At 46.1% G+C, this 12,515-nt stretch overlaps 1 protein-coding gene across 4 annotated transcripts in view; it reads right to left on the bottom strand.

The window, feature by feature from the left end:
- Nucleotides 1–12: 12 nt before the first annotated feature.
- Nucleotides 13–12,515, bottom strand: part of TNC (tenascin C) — a 64,607-nt gene continuing 52,104 nt past the window's right edge. For all 4 annotated transcript variants that reach the window (XM_019008471.2, XM_015645264.2, XM_019008472.2 and 1 more), the window contains 10 exons: nucleotides 11,365–11,508; nucleotides 10,098–10,217; nucleotides 9,411–9,554; nucleotides 8,355–8,485; nucleotides 7,084–7,216; nucleotides 5,098–5,249; nucleotides 4,174–4,270; nucleotides 3,127–3,288; nucleotides 1,073–1,236; nucleotides 13–168 (listed from right to left, as the gene is read on the bottom strand). In XM_019008471.2, coding sequence (XP_018864016.1) covers nucleotides 58–168; nucleotides 1,073–1,236; nucleotides 3,127–3,288; nucleotides 4,174–4,270; nucleotides 5,098–5,249; nucleotides 7,084–7,216; nucleotides 8,355–8,485; nucleotides 9,411–9,554; nucleotides 10,098–10,217; nucleotides 11,365–11,508 — 1,358 coding nt within the window. In that variant the 3' untranslated portion in view covers nucleotides 13–57. The remainder of the gene's footprint in view (nucleotides 169–1,072; nucleotides 1,237–3,126; nucleotides 3,289–4,173; nucleotides 4,271–5,097; nucleotides 5,250–7,083; nucleotides 7,217–8,354; nucleotides 8,486–9,410; nucleotides 9,555–10,097; nucleotides 10,218–11,364; nucleotides 11,509–12,515) is intronic.

Genomic DNA, 12,515 nt, shown 5'->3' with positions numbered 1-12,515 from the left:
TCCCCTCTCCATCCCCTCTCCATCCCCTCTCCATCCCCTCCCCAGCCCCCCGGGGCTCTACGCTCGCTTCCGCCGCCCCTCCAGGTTGCGGAAGCTGGAGGGTCTCAGCTTCATCTCTGCAAACTGGATGGAATACTCGTGGCCCTTCCAGTGGAACCAGTTGACGCCCTGTGAAGGCAAAGGTGAGAGGAGGGAGGTCACACTTGCACTTGTTGGCCCTGCTTTGGACTGGGGATGTTTCTGATTTGGGCACCACGAAGTGGAGGAGCTTTGGGAAGCACAGGGGCTGTGGAATGTCCAACCTGTACAAACCCAGCCACATGAGGCCACAGAATCCTGGAAACTCACAATGGTTTGGGCTGGAAGAGCCTTTAAAGATCATCTTGTTCCACCCCTGGTGTGGGCAGGGACAGCTTCCACTATCCCAGGCTGCTCCAGACTGGCCTTGGACACTGCCAGGGATCCAGGGGCACCCTGTGCCAGGGCCTCTCCACCCTCACACAGAAGGATTTCTTCCCAATATCCCATCTAAACCTGTTCTCTGTCAGTTTGAAGCCATTCCCCCTTGTCCTGCCCCTCCATCCCTTGTCAATTGTCTCTCTCCATCTTTCCTGGAACCCCTTCAGGTTCTGCAAGGCCACACTGAGCTCACCCCAAAGCTTGCTCCCTCTCCCAGGGCTGCTCCACCTGCCCATCCCAGCCTGGATTGATCCCAGGGCTTGTCCTAAACCAGGTCCAGCTCCTGGAGCTTGGTCTTGTTAAACCTCTGTCCCTCAGAGCTGTCCCTCCTTGCCTGGCCTTCATGGCAGGAAGAACATTTTTGTTTCACACATTGAAAACAGCAAATATTCCCTGCACACTTGGGATATTCCCTTGGAAAATCAGACAAAACCAAAAAGATTTCAGCAGCTGATATTAAATTCTTGTTTTGTGAGCGACTGCCCCTACATTTCCCTGTGGAGAGTGGGAGGAGGGGATGCTGTGATTTTTTAGCTGTCTGAACCATCAGAAAAAACCCATAGCTGCCATTCCCCTTCCTCTCACAGAGAGAAGCCTTCAGAGCCAAACTCACCTGACTGTGGCTGTTGTCACCATATCTGCCCATCAGGTTGACTCGGTGACAGTTCTTGTACCAGAAAGCTCCTTTGTATGACAGAGCACAGTTGGTGATGGCAGAGTCGTGGTCCTTGTCAAAGGTGGAGAAGGACCTCCCGTTGTGGTAGGTCATGGAGTCACCTGGATGGGGGGGACAGAAGAAAGAACAAGCTCAGTGGTTTTCCTGGTTTACATTTCATGGGTGTGCTCATTCTCCAGAAAATATTTGGACTGTGCCATCAGGACCTGTCTGCATCAAAATTTTTAAAAATTGTTTTAATACAGAAGGAAAGGCACAATTTTTGTTATTGCAGGCAGGTCAAAATATTTTTTCAGGTGGTCTCTAATCCCCAGTATATGAAGTGGGGTTTTTTTCATGCAGCTCAATTTCTGCATTTCTTGCTAAAAGCTGAATTTTACAGTGTGGACAAGCCTAGACCAAAAAAGTGCTCACCAGGAGGGAATTGAGACCAAAGGAGTCTCCACACTGACTGAATCCTACTCCAGGTAGCAGCTACTACTACTCTGCACCAGAGAATTTGCCTTAAACCACAGAATCATGGAAAGGTTGGGGGCTGGAAGGGACCTTAAAGCTCATTCCATCCCATCCCTGCCATGGCAGGGACACCTCCCACCATCCCAGGGTGATCCCAGCCCTGTCCAGCCTGGCCTTGGGCACTGCCAGGGATCCAGGGACAGCCCCAGCTGCTCTGGGCACCCTGTGCCAGGGCCTGCCCACCCTGCCAGGGAACAATCCCTGCCCAAGATCCCATCTAAATTAAATAGACATTAATTCCACTGCTGCTTTTCCTTTGTATCTCTGTAGTCTGTGTAAAAGCCCACACCCACACCTCTGCTCTGGTTTATGCACCCAGCAGTGTGAAATTATCTCCTTTTAAGACATGTTGTTAAACTGGATTTATCTCTTAATCCTTTGGAGACCTGAAGAGGACTCGCCAAGGGCTGCAGGGTTCGCCCCTGTATGATTGCAAAAGGCAGATGATTTGTTCAGGAAAATTATAAATCACATTACAAAGCAGGGCTTTGCTGCAAATTCTACTGACAAGAAAAGAAGCTGTGCCAGGCTATTATTGGCTGTATAAATGACAGCCGAGATTGGCTAAATTTGATACATTGTGGTTTAATACACTTGTTTCAATCCTGCCTCAAGCAGGCCATAAAATACACCACCAAAACACAAAACACATCGACACCTTTGATTTCCAAACGCCTCACACGGGAGAGGCACCTGCTGACCTGCAATATTCACACGGCTGCCTTGAGCTGGAGGAGGAGGAGGGAAGGTGTTGGGAAGGTAGAATTAGAAACAAATTATAAATATGACTCTGTAGCCAGAAAGGCTAAGGAAGAAATACAAATGCTAGCACGGTTTGAATAATTCAAAGAAACTGGGCTGGTATGCCAGAACACATTCTTTCCTGCAATAAAACCAAGCTGACACCCCTCTTCCCAGCCTTATAGGGAAAGGACTGAAGGACCCTGAGATAACTAAAAATATGCCAAAACAGCAATTTCTATAGGTTGCACACAAATATTACTGTATTAGTATACTTAGAAAGATTGGTTAGTAAAGGAATAGAATATTCATATGTATAGGTTATATAAGTAATTGTAAAAGAGAGTTGGCTCTCTTGGTTCTCTTAGTCTCTCTTGGTCTCTCTCTTGCTATGCTCTTTTAGCCCTCTTGCCTCACTCTTTCTACACTCTTACTGCTCTTTTTCCCAGCTCTCTCACTTCTGTTCTGTTCCTCTGTTTCTTAGAAATCTTAAATCTTAAACTCATGTATTCATATTTTACCCTCTTTTGTATTGTTCTCTCTGAACCCACTTTGAGCTCTATGTGCTGGCTCATAGCAGGCTCCCTCTCTCTCTACCCCACGCCCTGAAATAAACTCCTAACACCTAACTCCATTATAGAGGTCTTTGCCGTGTCTCAGACCGTCCCCAGAAAAGGTCTACAGAGGAAGGAAATGGGGGATTTGAGGGAGGAAAAGGCAGTTTTTGGTCTCACCCGCCGTGCCGCTGTAGCCGTCCACCCGCAGGCGGTAGCGGCTCTTGGCGTCGCCCACGCTGAAGCGGTCGTACACCGCGTAGGCCTCGTCCCCCTTGTCCCTCAGCTCCACCCGCAGCTCGTACTGGCCCTGAGATGTGATTTTGTGCAGGTTCTCCAGACCTGTGGGTGGAAAGGGATGTTTTGTCTCGATGGAGAATGATTTTTTTTGGTCTTTTTTATTTCTTTTCTATATTCTCTGTGTTCTTTACACGTCTGGAGCTCCGTGGCTTTTCCCAAGGCACAAAGCTGAAACACATTCCTGTCACTAGGGGACATGAAGTAGGAATGAGGGTTCAATACTACATCAGCAGAGGTTCCATTTCTAAGGAGGTAAAAACTTTTATTTCAGGGTTTTCAACCCTTTTTATAAGGTGTTCCCATACAGGTAAACCTGATTGGTACAAGCAACACCACCTCTCTCACCCCATGGATGGAACAAGAGAAAAAACATTCAGAACATCTGTGGTATTGTTTTGAGAACTAAAATCTTATTTACACAACAGTCCTTGAGAGAGAAAAGTTCCCAAAAAGTTCCCAAAAAGTTTCCCAAAAAAACACAGAAAAAAAAAAAAGTTTCCCAGAAAAACACAGCTCAGCCTTTGAAAATATGGAGGTTTTACTTCTATTACATCAAAATGTGAGTTTATGACTTCTGCTTGTCCTGCTTTTCCTCTCTGGATCGTCAGCCTTTGCTGCTGGGGTGTCCCAGGAGGCAGAATCTGCTCCCCAGGCCAGCTCTGACTTCTCCCAGAGCCCCGGTGAGCATCGTGTGGGTGCATTTGGTGACCCCAGCATGGCCTGAACTGCAGCTGGAGGGACTGGCTGGGCCTGCCCATTCCAGCACTCACAGAGAGTGTCCCCAGCTCCTTTTCTCCTGTTTTCCTTTACAAATACTCCTGCCAGCTAAATGGAGGCCTCTAAGTGGCTCCTGGGCTTTTGGCCTGTGTTTGTGTTTTGTTATTTTTATTTTTATTTTCCAAAAATACAAATTCTTATCTATCTTACCTATCCAGAATTCATCCTTAGGATCTCCAAACCCTGCCACATAAGTATTCCAGTTCTTGTAGAAATCTTGCTTTCCATTCTGACGCCTCAGGAACACCTAAAACCAAGAAATGTTATGGACAGACCGCCTTGGCCAGAGGGAAAAAGCTTTTACACACACAGAGCTCAGCGTTGCTCCTGCCCTGCCTTCATCCCTCCCAGCAGAGAATCACTGCAAGGACTGAGCTGCACCCAGGCTGTTGGATGCTCCATGTGGCTTTTTCAAGTCTCCAATTTCTCTGTTGGGTTCTCAGGCCCCTCTGCATGATGTGGCCTCTCAGTTCCTGCTCTCTGTCCTTTTAAACCCATCCTGACGTTCTGGATGTCTCATCCAAGGGTTTCTCCATCCTCTCATCTCCCAGCTAAGAGCATTCCTCCAGCTCCTCCTGCCTCTCTGTGCCCGGGGTCCCTTTGGCAGGCTCAGATTTGGGGATGTCAGTGTGGAGATGTGACATTTCACTGCCATTCCCTTGTTGTCTGGGTGGGATGTGTCCTCTTGCACAGTGGCTCTGGAAGCCACTGCACCCCATGGCTGCTGAGCAAATGCCTCCCCTGGGCTGTGCTTTAACCTCCCTCCCTCTCTCATTCAGAGTCAGTTCACCCTCCACTCTCCTTGCTGGTAATTTAGAATATTTGTTATCCACCATGGTCATTTCAGCAGCCCTTACAGCAGCGGGGAGGGATCAGGGCTGAAACCACAAACTCATCCTTTGGAGACACCTCTCTCTCCTCCAGCTACAGAAACAGCCCTGTTCTGGGCACTGGAGTGTCCTACCCAGGATAAAACTCCCCAGATCCATAGCCAAGGCAGCCCTACTGTGATGGCAGCACTGTGGGGATGGCTGGGAGGAGCAGGGATGGGATGGGATGAGTCCCCATACTCACGATCCATCCGCCCCCATCCTCGCCCATGTCACAGAACACTTGCAGAGGCTGAGCCTTGTCCCCGTTCAGGTAAATTGTGTAGAGCCCAGAGGTGGCTTCTCCATTCAGCAGGGCCTGGGAGCAGTCCTTGGGGTAGGGATAGAGGAGCCCAGCTGCACAGACAGGGAAGAGAAAGCGTTCCTTAGGAAATCAGCAGTTACAAGGAATGTGCCGAATGCAATGAGTCAGGAAAACCCCTCAAGGGGCAGCTACACATCCCAGGAACAGGTTTGTAATTGCATCCTGCATACAGAACATCCACAGGAGGCAGCTGATGAGGTGAATTCTTCTTTTGAATGTGCTTTTTCACATCTGTCTAACCCTCCTGGAAATGCTGGGAATGTGAGATAATTACTCCCTGCTAGGATGGGAGTGCATCCTCCAACTAAAGACTGAAATTCAGGAGCTCTGTTACAGCAACTTTGGGGAAAAACAAATCTACCAAACTCTGATCATGTGAAAAGGGAGGGGGGAAAATACAAAGACAGGACTTCAATCAGAAATAAATTAATTGGGAGTGTTTTGCTAGCAAGGGCAATATTAAATGTGTTATAAAGGTACACTTCTAACAAACAAAGCAAACAGCAACAGTTGAAACTACAGGGAAATGTTGTTAAGCTTTTCTTTCTGACAACAAGACAGTAAAATCATTGCAGTCAGAACAATTTCTAATCCCCCAAAAAAGCTTTGCTTTTTTTTCTTTTTGTTCACTCAGGTCATTAACTTTTCCAGCCAATTAAGTGCTGTTGCAGGTAGTTTTTACCTGTAGCTTCTCAGAGTGGCTGCTGGCCCTTGCCAGTGCTGCACATCCCTGCCTGTGCTTCAGCCCCAGGGAATTTCACAGAATCCTGTGAAATTCATTGACACAGTCCCACCATCATGCTCACCACCCTGTCCCCAGGTGCCACCTCCACAGGTTTTTTGAACTCTTCCAGGGATGGTGAGTCCAACACTGCCTATTCCAATTCTTTACAACTCTTTCCATGAAGATTTTTTTCCTGATATTGAACCTAAATCTCCCCTGCCATCAGCTTTGGGATTTGGAGAAAAGTGACAGGGGGCTCCTTCAGTGTTTCCCTGTCCCTAAACACACACAAATGTATTTTTAGAGTTACAGCCAGCCTTAAACCTCTGCCTGAATGAGTCTGACACTGTTCACATGGCTGGAGGCACCTGGACAGTCCCTGCTCATGGCCAATTTGCCAAACATCATTAAATACATCCAGATTTAATTAATCTCCTATTTCAGGGTGTGCTGGTGGAGCTCCTGCTGCCCTGTACAAGGACAGCTTTGGGGCTGGGGGACTTCTGGCAGTCCTTGGGCTGGAGTTGGTGCCAGCAGCAGGAGGAGGAGTGGGAATGATTGAAGATTCTGATGGGCCTGAAAGGCTGAAAACTGGGAAAAGTGAGACAAATGACAGGCAAAGTGTCACAGCTAATACCGAACAACTTCTTTTTTTTAAAGCCAGCTGTGAAGTGACCTTCAGAGAAGCCAATTTATCCTTGCAGAGCTGTCGTGTTGGGCTGGAGCTGATGTGCAGAGGGGCTTTGAGACAGCCCATCTCAGAGAGAGGAGAGAATCCTGCCCAGAAATCCATCTCCTCACCCCAGCACTGATCCACGTGGCCCTTTGTGGTTTGCTTCATTTCAGCTCCAAACTCTGATTTGTTTTCCCAACTCATTTGGATCAATACAGAAGGAAAGTAAGGTGCCAGCTGGATTTTAAAGAATTCCTGCTGATATTCCACATGGGGAAGGCAGGATGTTTCACCAGAGAAAGGCCTGTGAGGGTGACGTGGATGGATACTGGAATTTCATCCTGCCAAGGGAAAACAGATCTGGGGATGGATTAAAATCTTGTGTGGGCTCTGTGTCCTCACAGCAGAGCTCAGCTCTGTCCCAGGAGCAGTAAATTGGATTATTTTAGCTGTGTTCTAATGTCCTTACTGGTGGTGAAGATGGTCTGGATCATTTTGCTCCTCAGGGCCCCACTCAGGGCCTGCAGTTTCACCGTGTACTGCGTGGAGGGGCTCAGCTCTGCCAGGCTGTAGGAACCTGTCCCAGGGTCTAGGATGACTTCCTACAGAGAAAAGAAATAATACAGTGAAATCTCAGAGAAATAAATCATAATGACCAGAATGGTTACATATTTTAGTCTGTCACATTATTTTTTTTGTCATAAGTATTGATGGTGTCTGTAACCATCTAGATTAATGAATATAAAGCTACTCTTCTAAGGTTTTTACCAAGCTAATCTTTCAAAGTTCAGTAAAGCCTGCCTGGAAATGAGTGTTTGCCATCATAATGTACAAGCTGGGGGGTTCAAAAGCAAGGCAGCATAAATGTTTACATGCCCTGAACATACAGATTGTGAAATTCATAAAAAACTGTGAAACTCGTCCTTTAGGAGAAGTAAATGTTACACTCCAGGCTTCAAAAGGCTGTTTTGCTGTAACATTGAAAGACTGATTTTCAGTGTGCTTGGGGAATTTGCCTTCCTGAAAATCAGAACTTTTCCTGATGTGCCAGGGTGGGCATCCAAATTTTTAGTTTTGCTGGGATTCCCCATATTTGTATTTAAGCATTTAGTGCAATCTAATTATGTAGGAACAAAATAAAATTATAGGAGGATAAGAGGCACTTCCACAGGCAGTTCATTCTTCTTTAGCCCTGTGCACAGGGATTCCCCTGGGATTAGAAAAGGGAATCACTCCTTTGGGGGTGTGAGTTCATTCCATGATTGAGGTCTGGAATGAAGGAAAATGTAATTTAATTTATATTAAAAAAATACTTCAGGCTGCAATGGAGCTTCTGTTTCAGGGTATAATATAAAAAGTCCCTTAACAGGTTTTAAAGGCATCTGTGCTCAGTCTAGCACTAAAAGAGGGGACCCTCATCTCCTGCAGGGATATTTAAAGAAAAAATCAGGAGACAGAATACTGAGAAAAATATTGAGAGAATATTGAAGAAAAAAAATCAGGAGAGAATGTTTTTATGCTTAGAACAATCTGGAACCTGGGACATGTGAAGTCCACATTAATGAAAGGGGGCAGTTAGTATTTTTAAATTGTTTAAATTAAATTATTTAAATTGTTTAAATTGTTTAAATTGTTTAAATTGTTTAAATTGTTTAAATTAAGGCAGATTATATTGCATTGCTGGACACTCCAGAGCATCTCCAGTGCCCAGATTTGAGGCACAGCCCCTGATTTATTTACCTTGACGCTGCCATCGATGGATTCATAGATGAGGAGATAGCCAGTGACTGGAGCACGGGGAGGCCTCCAGTTTATCACAGCAGCTTCTGACTGCACCTCAGCAGCACTCAAATCCCTGGGAGCATCCAGCCCTGCAGGAGACACCACAGCAATTACCATCACATCCACACAAAGATAATTCCACAGCTTGTCTTGTGGGCCATAGATTAAAACAAGCCAGGAAAACAAACCTTCTCACAGGAGAAATTTGAAATAGCACTTCAACCTAAATTTTGTGGTTAAGAATCTGTTTTCCCATTGTAGTTTAAAATAAAGGTGTTAGCTTTATCTAAGTTAAAATATTGGCTTGTTCCAGGCACTTTATTTTATGAGCAGTTGCACTGAAATGGTTTTGAGACAAAATTGTGCATTTCATTACTTTTCACAAGAAGACAGACTGGCATTTACTTATTCCCAGGAAGTAAAACTTTGGTTCCAATGATGCTTTTTTTAGAGTAGGAAAACTTTTTAGAATGGGAAAACCTTTTAGAATAGGAGACCTTTTCAGAATGGGAGACATTTTTAGAATAGGAAACTTTTTTAGAATAGGAGACATTTTTAGAATAGGAAACTTTTTTAGAATAGGAAACCTTTTTAGATTAGGAAACCTTTTTAGAATAGGAAACCTTTTTAGAATAGGAAAACTTCTCCTGCTTGGTCTGGCTCCAAGCTCCAGCTTCCCCTCCCCTCTGAGATTATAGAACTGGATTGTTGTGGCTCCCTAATGAACACCCTGGGACAAGCCAAGCCAGGAAAATGAGAAACATCCCTGATTTTATGGATGTCCATGGAAAAGCAGGATTATGAAGCCAACTGAGCACCTTCAGCAGCCCACACCAGCCCCCAGGTTAGAGCTCAGCTGTGTGTGAGAACCTGCAGAACTGGTGACAGAAAACCCCCCGAGCAGCCACACCAGGCTGGTGCAAACACCACAAAAATTCAGGTTCCCAGTGAACAGAACAGCAGAGGAGCACAGAGCAGGTGGGACTGGAAGGGATGGCAGCTGTGGGGTGGCACCTGTGGTGAAGTGGGTGGAGAGGCTCTCGCTCCTCTGCGCGTCCTTCTGCGCGTGGATGCTCAGCGTGTACTCGGTGGCCGGCTGGAGACCCTTCAGGTCGTACTCCACCGTGTTCCCCGAGACCATCTGGGTCACTTCTGGCTCTGGGAACAAAGCACAGGAGAAAGGAGGTGTTGATGTCATTCAGACACCTCGTGCTGTGCTCAGCTCCGTGCTCCACTCACTGATTTATTTTATTTCTACCTGGTGCAAGTGCAAAATAATAAAATCTCAAGCCTATGCTGACACCTCTGCTGGGTCTGGGTTACACCAGAGCCCTTTCTCTAAAAGTGTGAGCTCTCTCTAGTGTTCACAGGAATTATAACAGCGCCTCTGCTCCCCAGGAATCTCCCTCGCCTCTGTTCACGGCTGAATGGAGAGTGCTGAAGTAAAAAGTCAATTTTTAGATGCTTCCAGCAAAGCCTCTCCTCCAAATAACAGCCCCGAGGCTGCCAGAGCTCCAGGGATGCCCAGGGTGGGATGTTGGGGTGTTTGTGCAGGGCTGGGAGCTGGGCTGGGTGATCCTGGGGGTCCCTCCCATCCTAATGGGTAATTCTGGATATTCTGTGATTTTCCTGGAGTTACAACGAGCACCTCTTGAGAGCTTTAACCCTTCAGCTCCCCAGCCCATTCCCAGCTCCTCTCACCTTCCTCAGAGGAGTAGGACACCACGTAGTTATCCACAGCAGCAATTGCTGGCTGCCAGGTTGCCAGAGCCTCAGAGTCTGTGATGTTCACCACTACCAGGCCTGATGGGCTGTCCAGAGCTGGAAGAAAACCAGATTGAAGGAATTTGACAAACACTCTCAGCTCTGTGCAACGCTCTGCTGTAAATCCATGAGAGAAAATGCCCAAAACTCAGTGCAGCTTTCATGGCTCCCTTTGGAATGCTGGATTTCTGCAGGAAAGAAATCAGTGCCTATGAAGAGACACCAAAACCTCCACTGGAAAGGGAGGTCAGTGCTGGAAGAGATGAAAGTTTGGGAAGAAGCAGAACTGAGCATGTTTTCAGATCATTTTTGATACCACCCATCTCAACAGCTCTGTCAAAGCTGACACATTTCTCTCAACACCCTCAAGTCTGGGCTGCTTTTTAGAGCAAATTCAGGAGACAGAGCTGGGAAAAATAACCAAAGTGACGGCAGCTGATGGTCACTGTGACCTTCCAGCAGCTTCTTTGGATCAGACCAATCCTGCAGCCAGCCAGGCATCCAAAATCCCCCCACGTCCTGCCTTGCCTCCTCACAGAACTCTATTTTTCACACAGGTTTATGCTCTCCCTGAATTAAGATGGATCTTTGCCTCCAGAACTGCTGGAATGGGTTCTAAATCTCCTGTCATTCTCCAATACTCATCACCTTGTTCTTTGCCTCAGCTCTCAGAATTTGTTAGCCCCCAAAAGGAATTCAGGGAGGGGTCAGCAGGAGCAGGGGGGGCCTCATCTCCTGCAGGGATATTTAAAGAAAAAATCAGGAGACAGAATACTGAGAAAAATATTGAAAGAATATCGAAGAAAAAATCAGGAGAGAATGTTTTTATGCTTAAAATAGTCTGAAACCTGGGACATGTGAAGTCCACAACAGAAACTGAGCTGAACTGCTCAGCTGAGCTGGCCCTTTGCCTCCTCATCTCAAAAATGGCATTAATTAAAAAGAGAACAACACTTCTGGGTTTTTTTCTGATGAGTTAGAACTGTAAATACATTAATTGTCTCAGTCTCACAGGTTTAGCATTTAGCAAATGGGAGCCTGACCAAATTTTACAAGTTTCATTCTCGTGTAAAATGCAAAGTAAAAGGAGTGGGGAAAAGAACTTCCTACAGTTTGTGTGGGCAGCAAAAATGGGATCTGAGTATCTCCTGCAGCCCAGGTGATCCATGTAAAAAGCTGCTATTTCCTGCTTTTATTTCATTACCTGTTTTCAGGGTGCCAGAGATGGGCTCGCTTTCTTCAAAGCCTTTCACAGAGATGATGCTGACATTGTAGTCCACACCTGGGACCAACTTCACCAGCTTGGTCCTTGTCTTGCTCCCTTCGACTGTGACAACATTTGGAGTACCTAGGATGAGGCCAAATGCCAAGGGATGAGTGACACAATCCCCCAGGAAGGGCTTGAAGGGTGTTTTTAAAGACATTAAGGCCACCATGGATGTGTTTCTGCAGCAGGAGATGAATTTTCCCCAGTTAGTTAAAATCATTGGTATAAATATCATTGCCATAACACCTCAATCTAAATCCTTGGCTTGTATTCAGTAAGAGAAAAATAACATTTTTAGTGGAAGGTGTCCCTGATTGTGACAGGGAGCTGGAATGAGAACAGCTTTAAGGTCCCTTCCTATGCAAACCATTCTGTGATTTCTGTCCAGAAAAATACCATTTCCCAGAAAAGGTGTAAGCAGAAACCCCAGTTTCATCTTGAGGACAGGACTTGCAGTTTAGATCTGTCTTGTTCGTGGTGAGGGCTGGAAGATTCTCCTTCACCCCCTCATTTAGAATAAAGATCTAAGACCTGTTATTTTAAAAGGTGCTCTGTGTGTGGCTGAGGATTTAGCACCCACATTTACTCCAGATTCTGGGTTTATTCCAGGAAAGCACTCAGACAAGTGCTAACTTTATGACTGGATTCTTTTTCTTCTGTGAGACCACTACATTTAAATCTGCACATGTTCTTCCAGGCTATATTGTCTAAAGTCCTGAATCTTTCCTTGTCTCAGGCAACAGCAGGACTTCTTTTGGTGCTGATGTCTTTAGTGTTTGTTCTTTAGCTGTTTCCATTCAGAGAAGTCCCTAAATTAGGTTAAAAATCTGTTGAAGTAGAGGAAGTTTTGGAAGTTGAACACCAAACCAGAGTGAGACAACGTTGGGGAGCACTGAGTAAATCACTGCCTTGAAACTTTATTATAACCATGGATTGTGATTGCTACTCCCAAGGGCCGTCTTTTCCAGTGTGCTCAGCTCATGAAGGCAGTTTGGAAACTAATCCTCTCTGAGGAGGTTCAGCAGAGACTTGTGAGGAGTACAAACACTCCAGCATCCCCCTCTGAGCTGCCTTACACGCCCTGCCCA

Source organism: Parus major, chromosome 17 (assembly GCF_001522545.3).
Source record: "Parus major isolate Abel chromosome 17, Parus_major1.1, whole genome shotgun sequence".
NCBI classification, from domain to species: Eukaryota; Metazoa; Chordata; class Aves; order Passeriformes; family Paridae; genus Parus; species Parus major.
The sequence above is the reverse complement of the archived record's forward strand: the minus strand, read 5'-3'. Positions and strand labels throughout refer to the sequence as shown.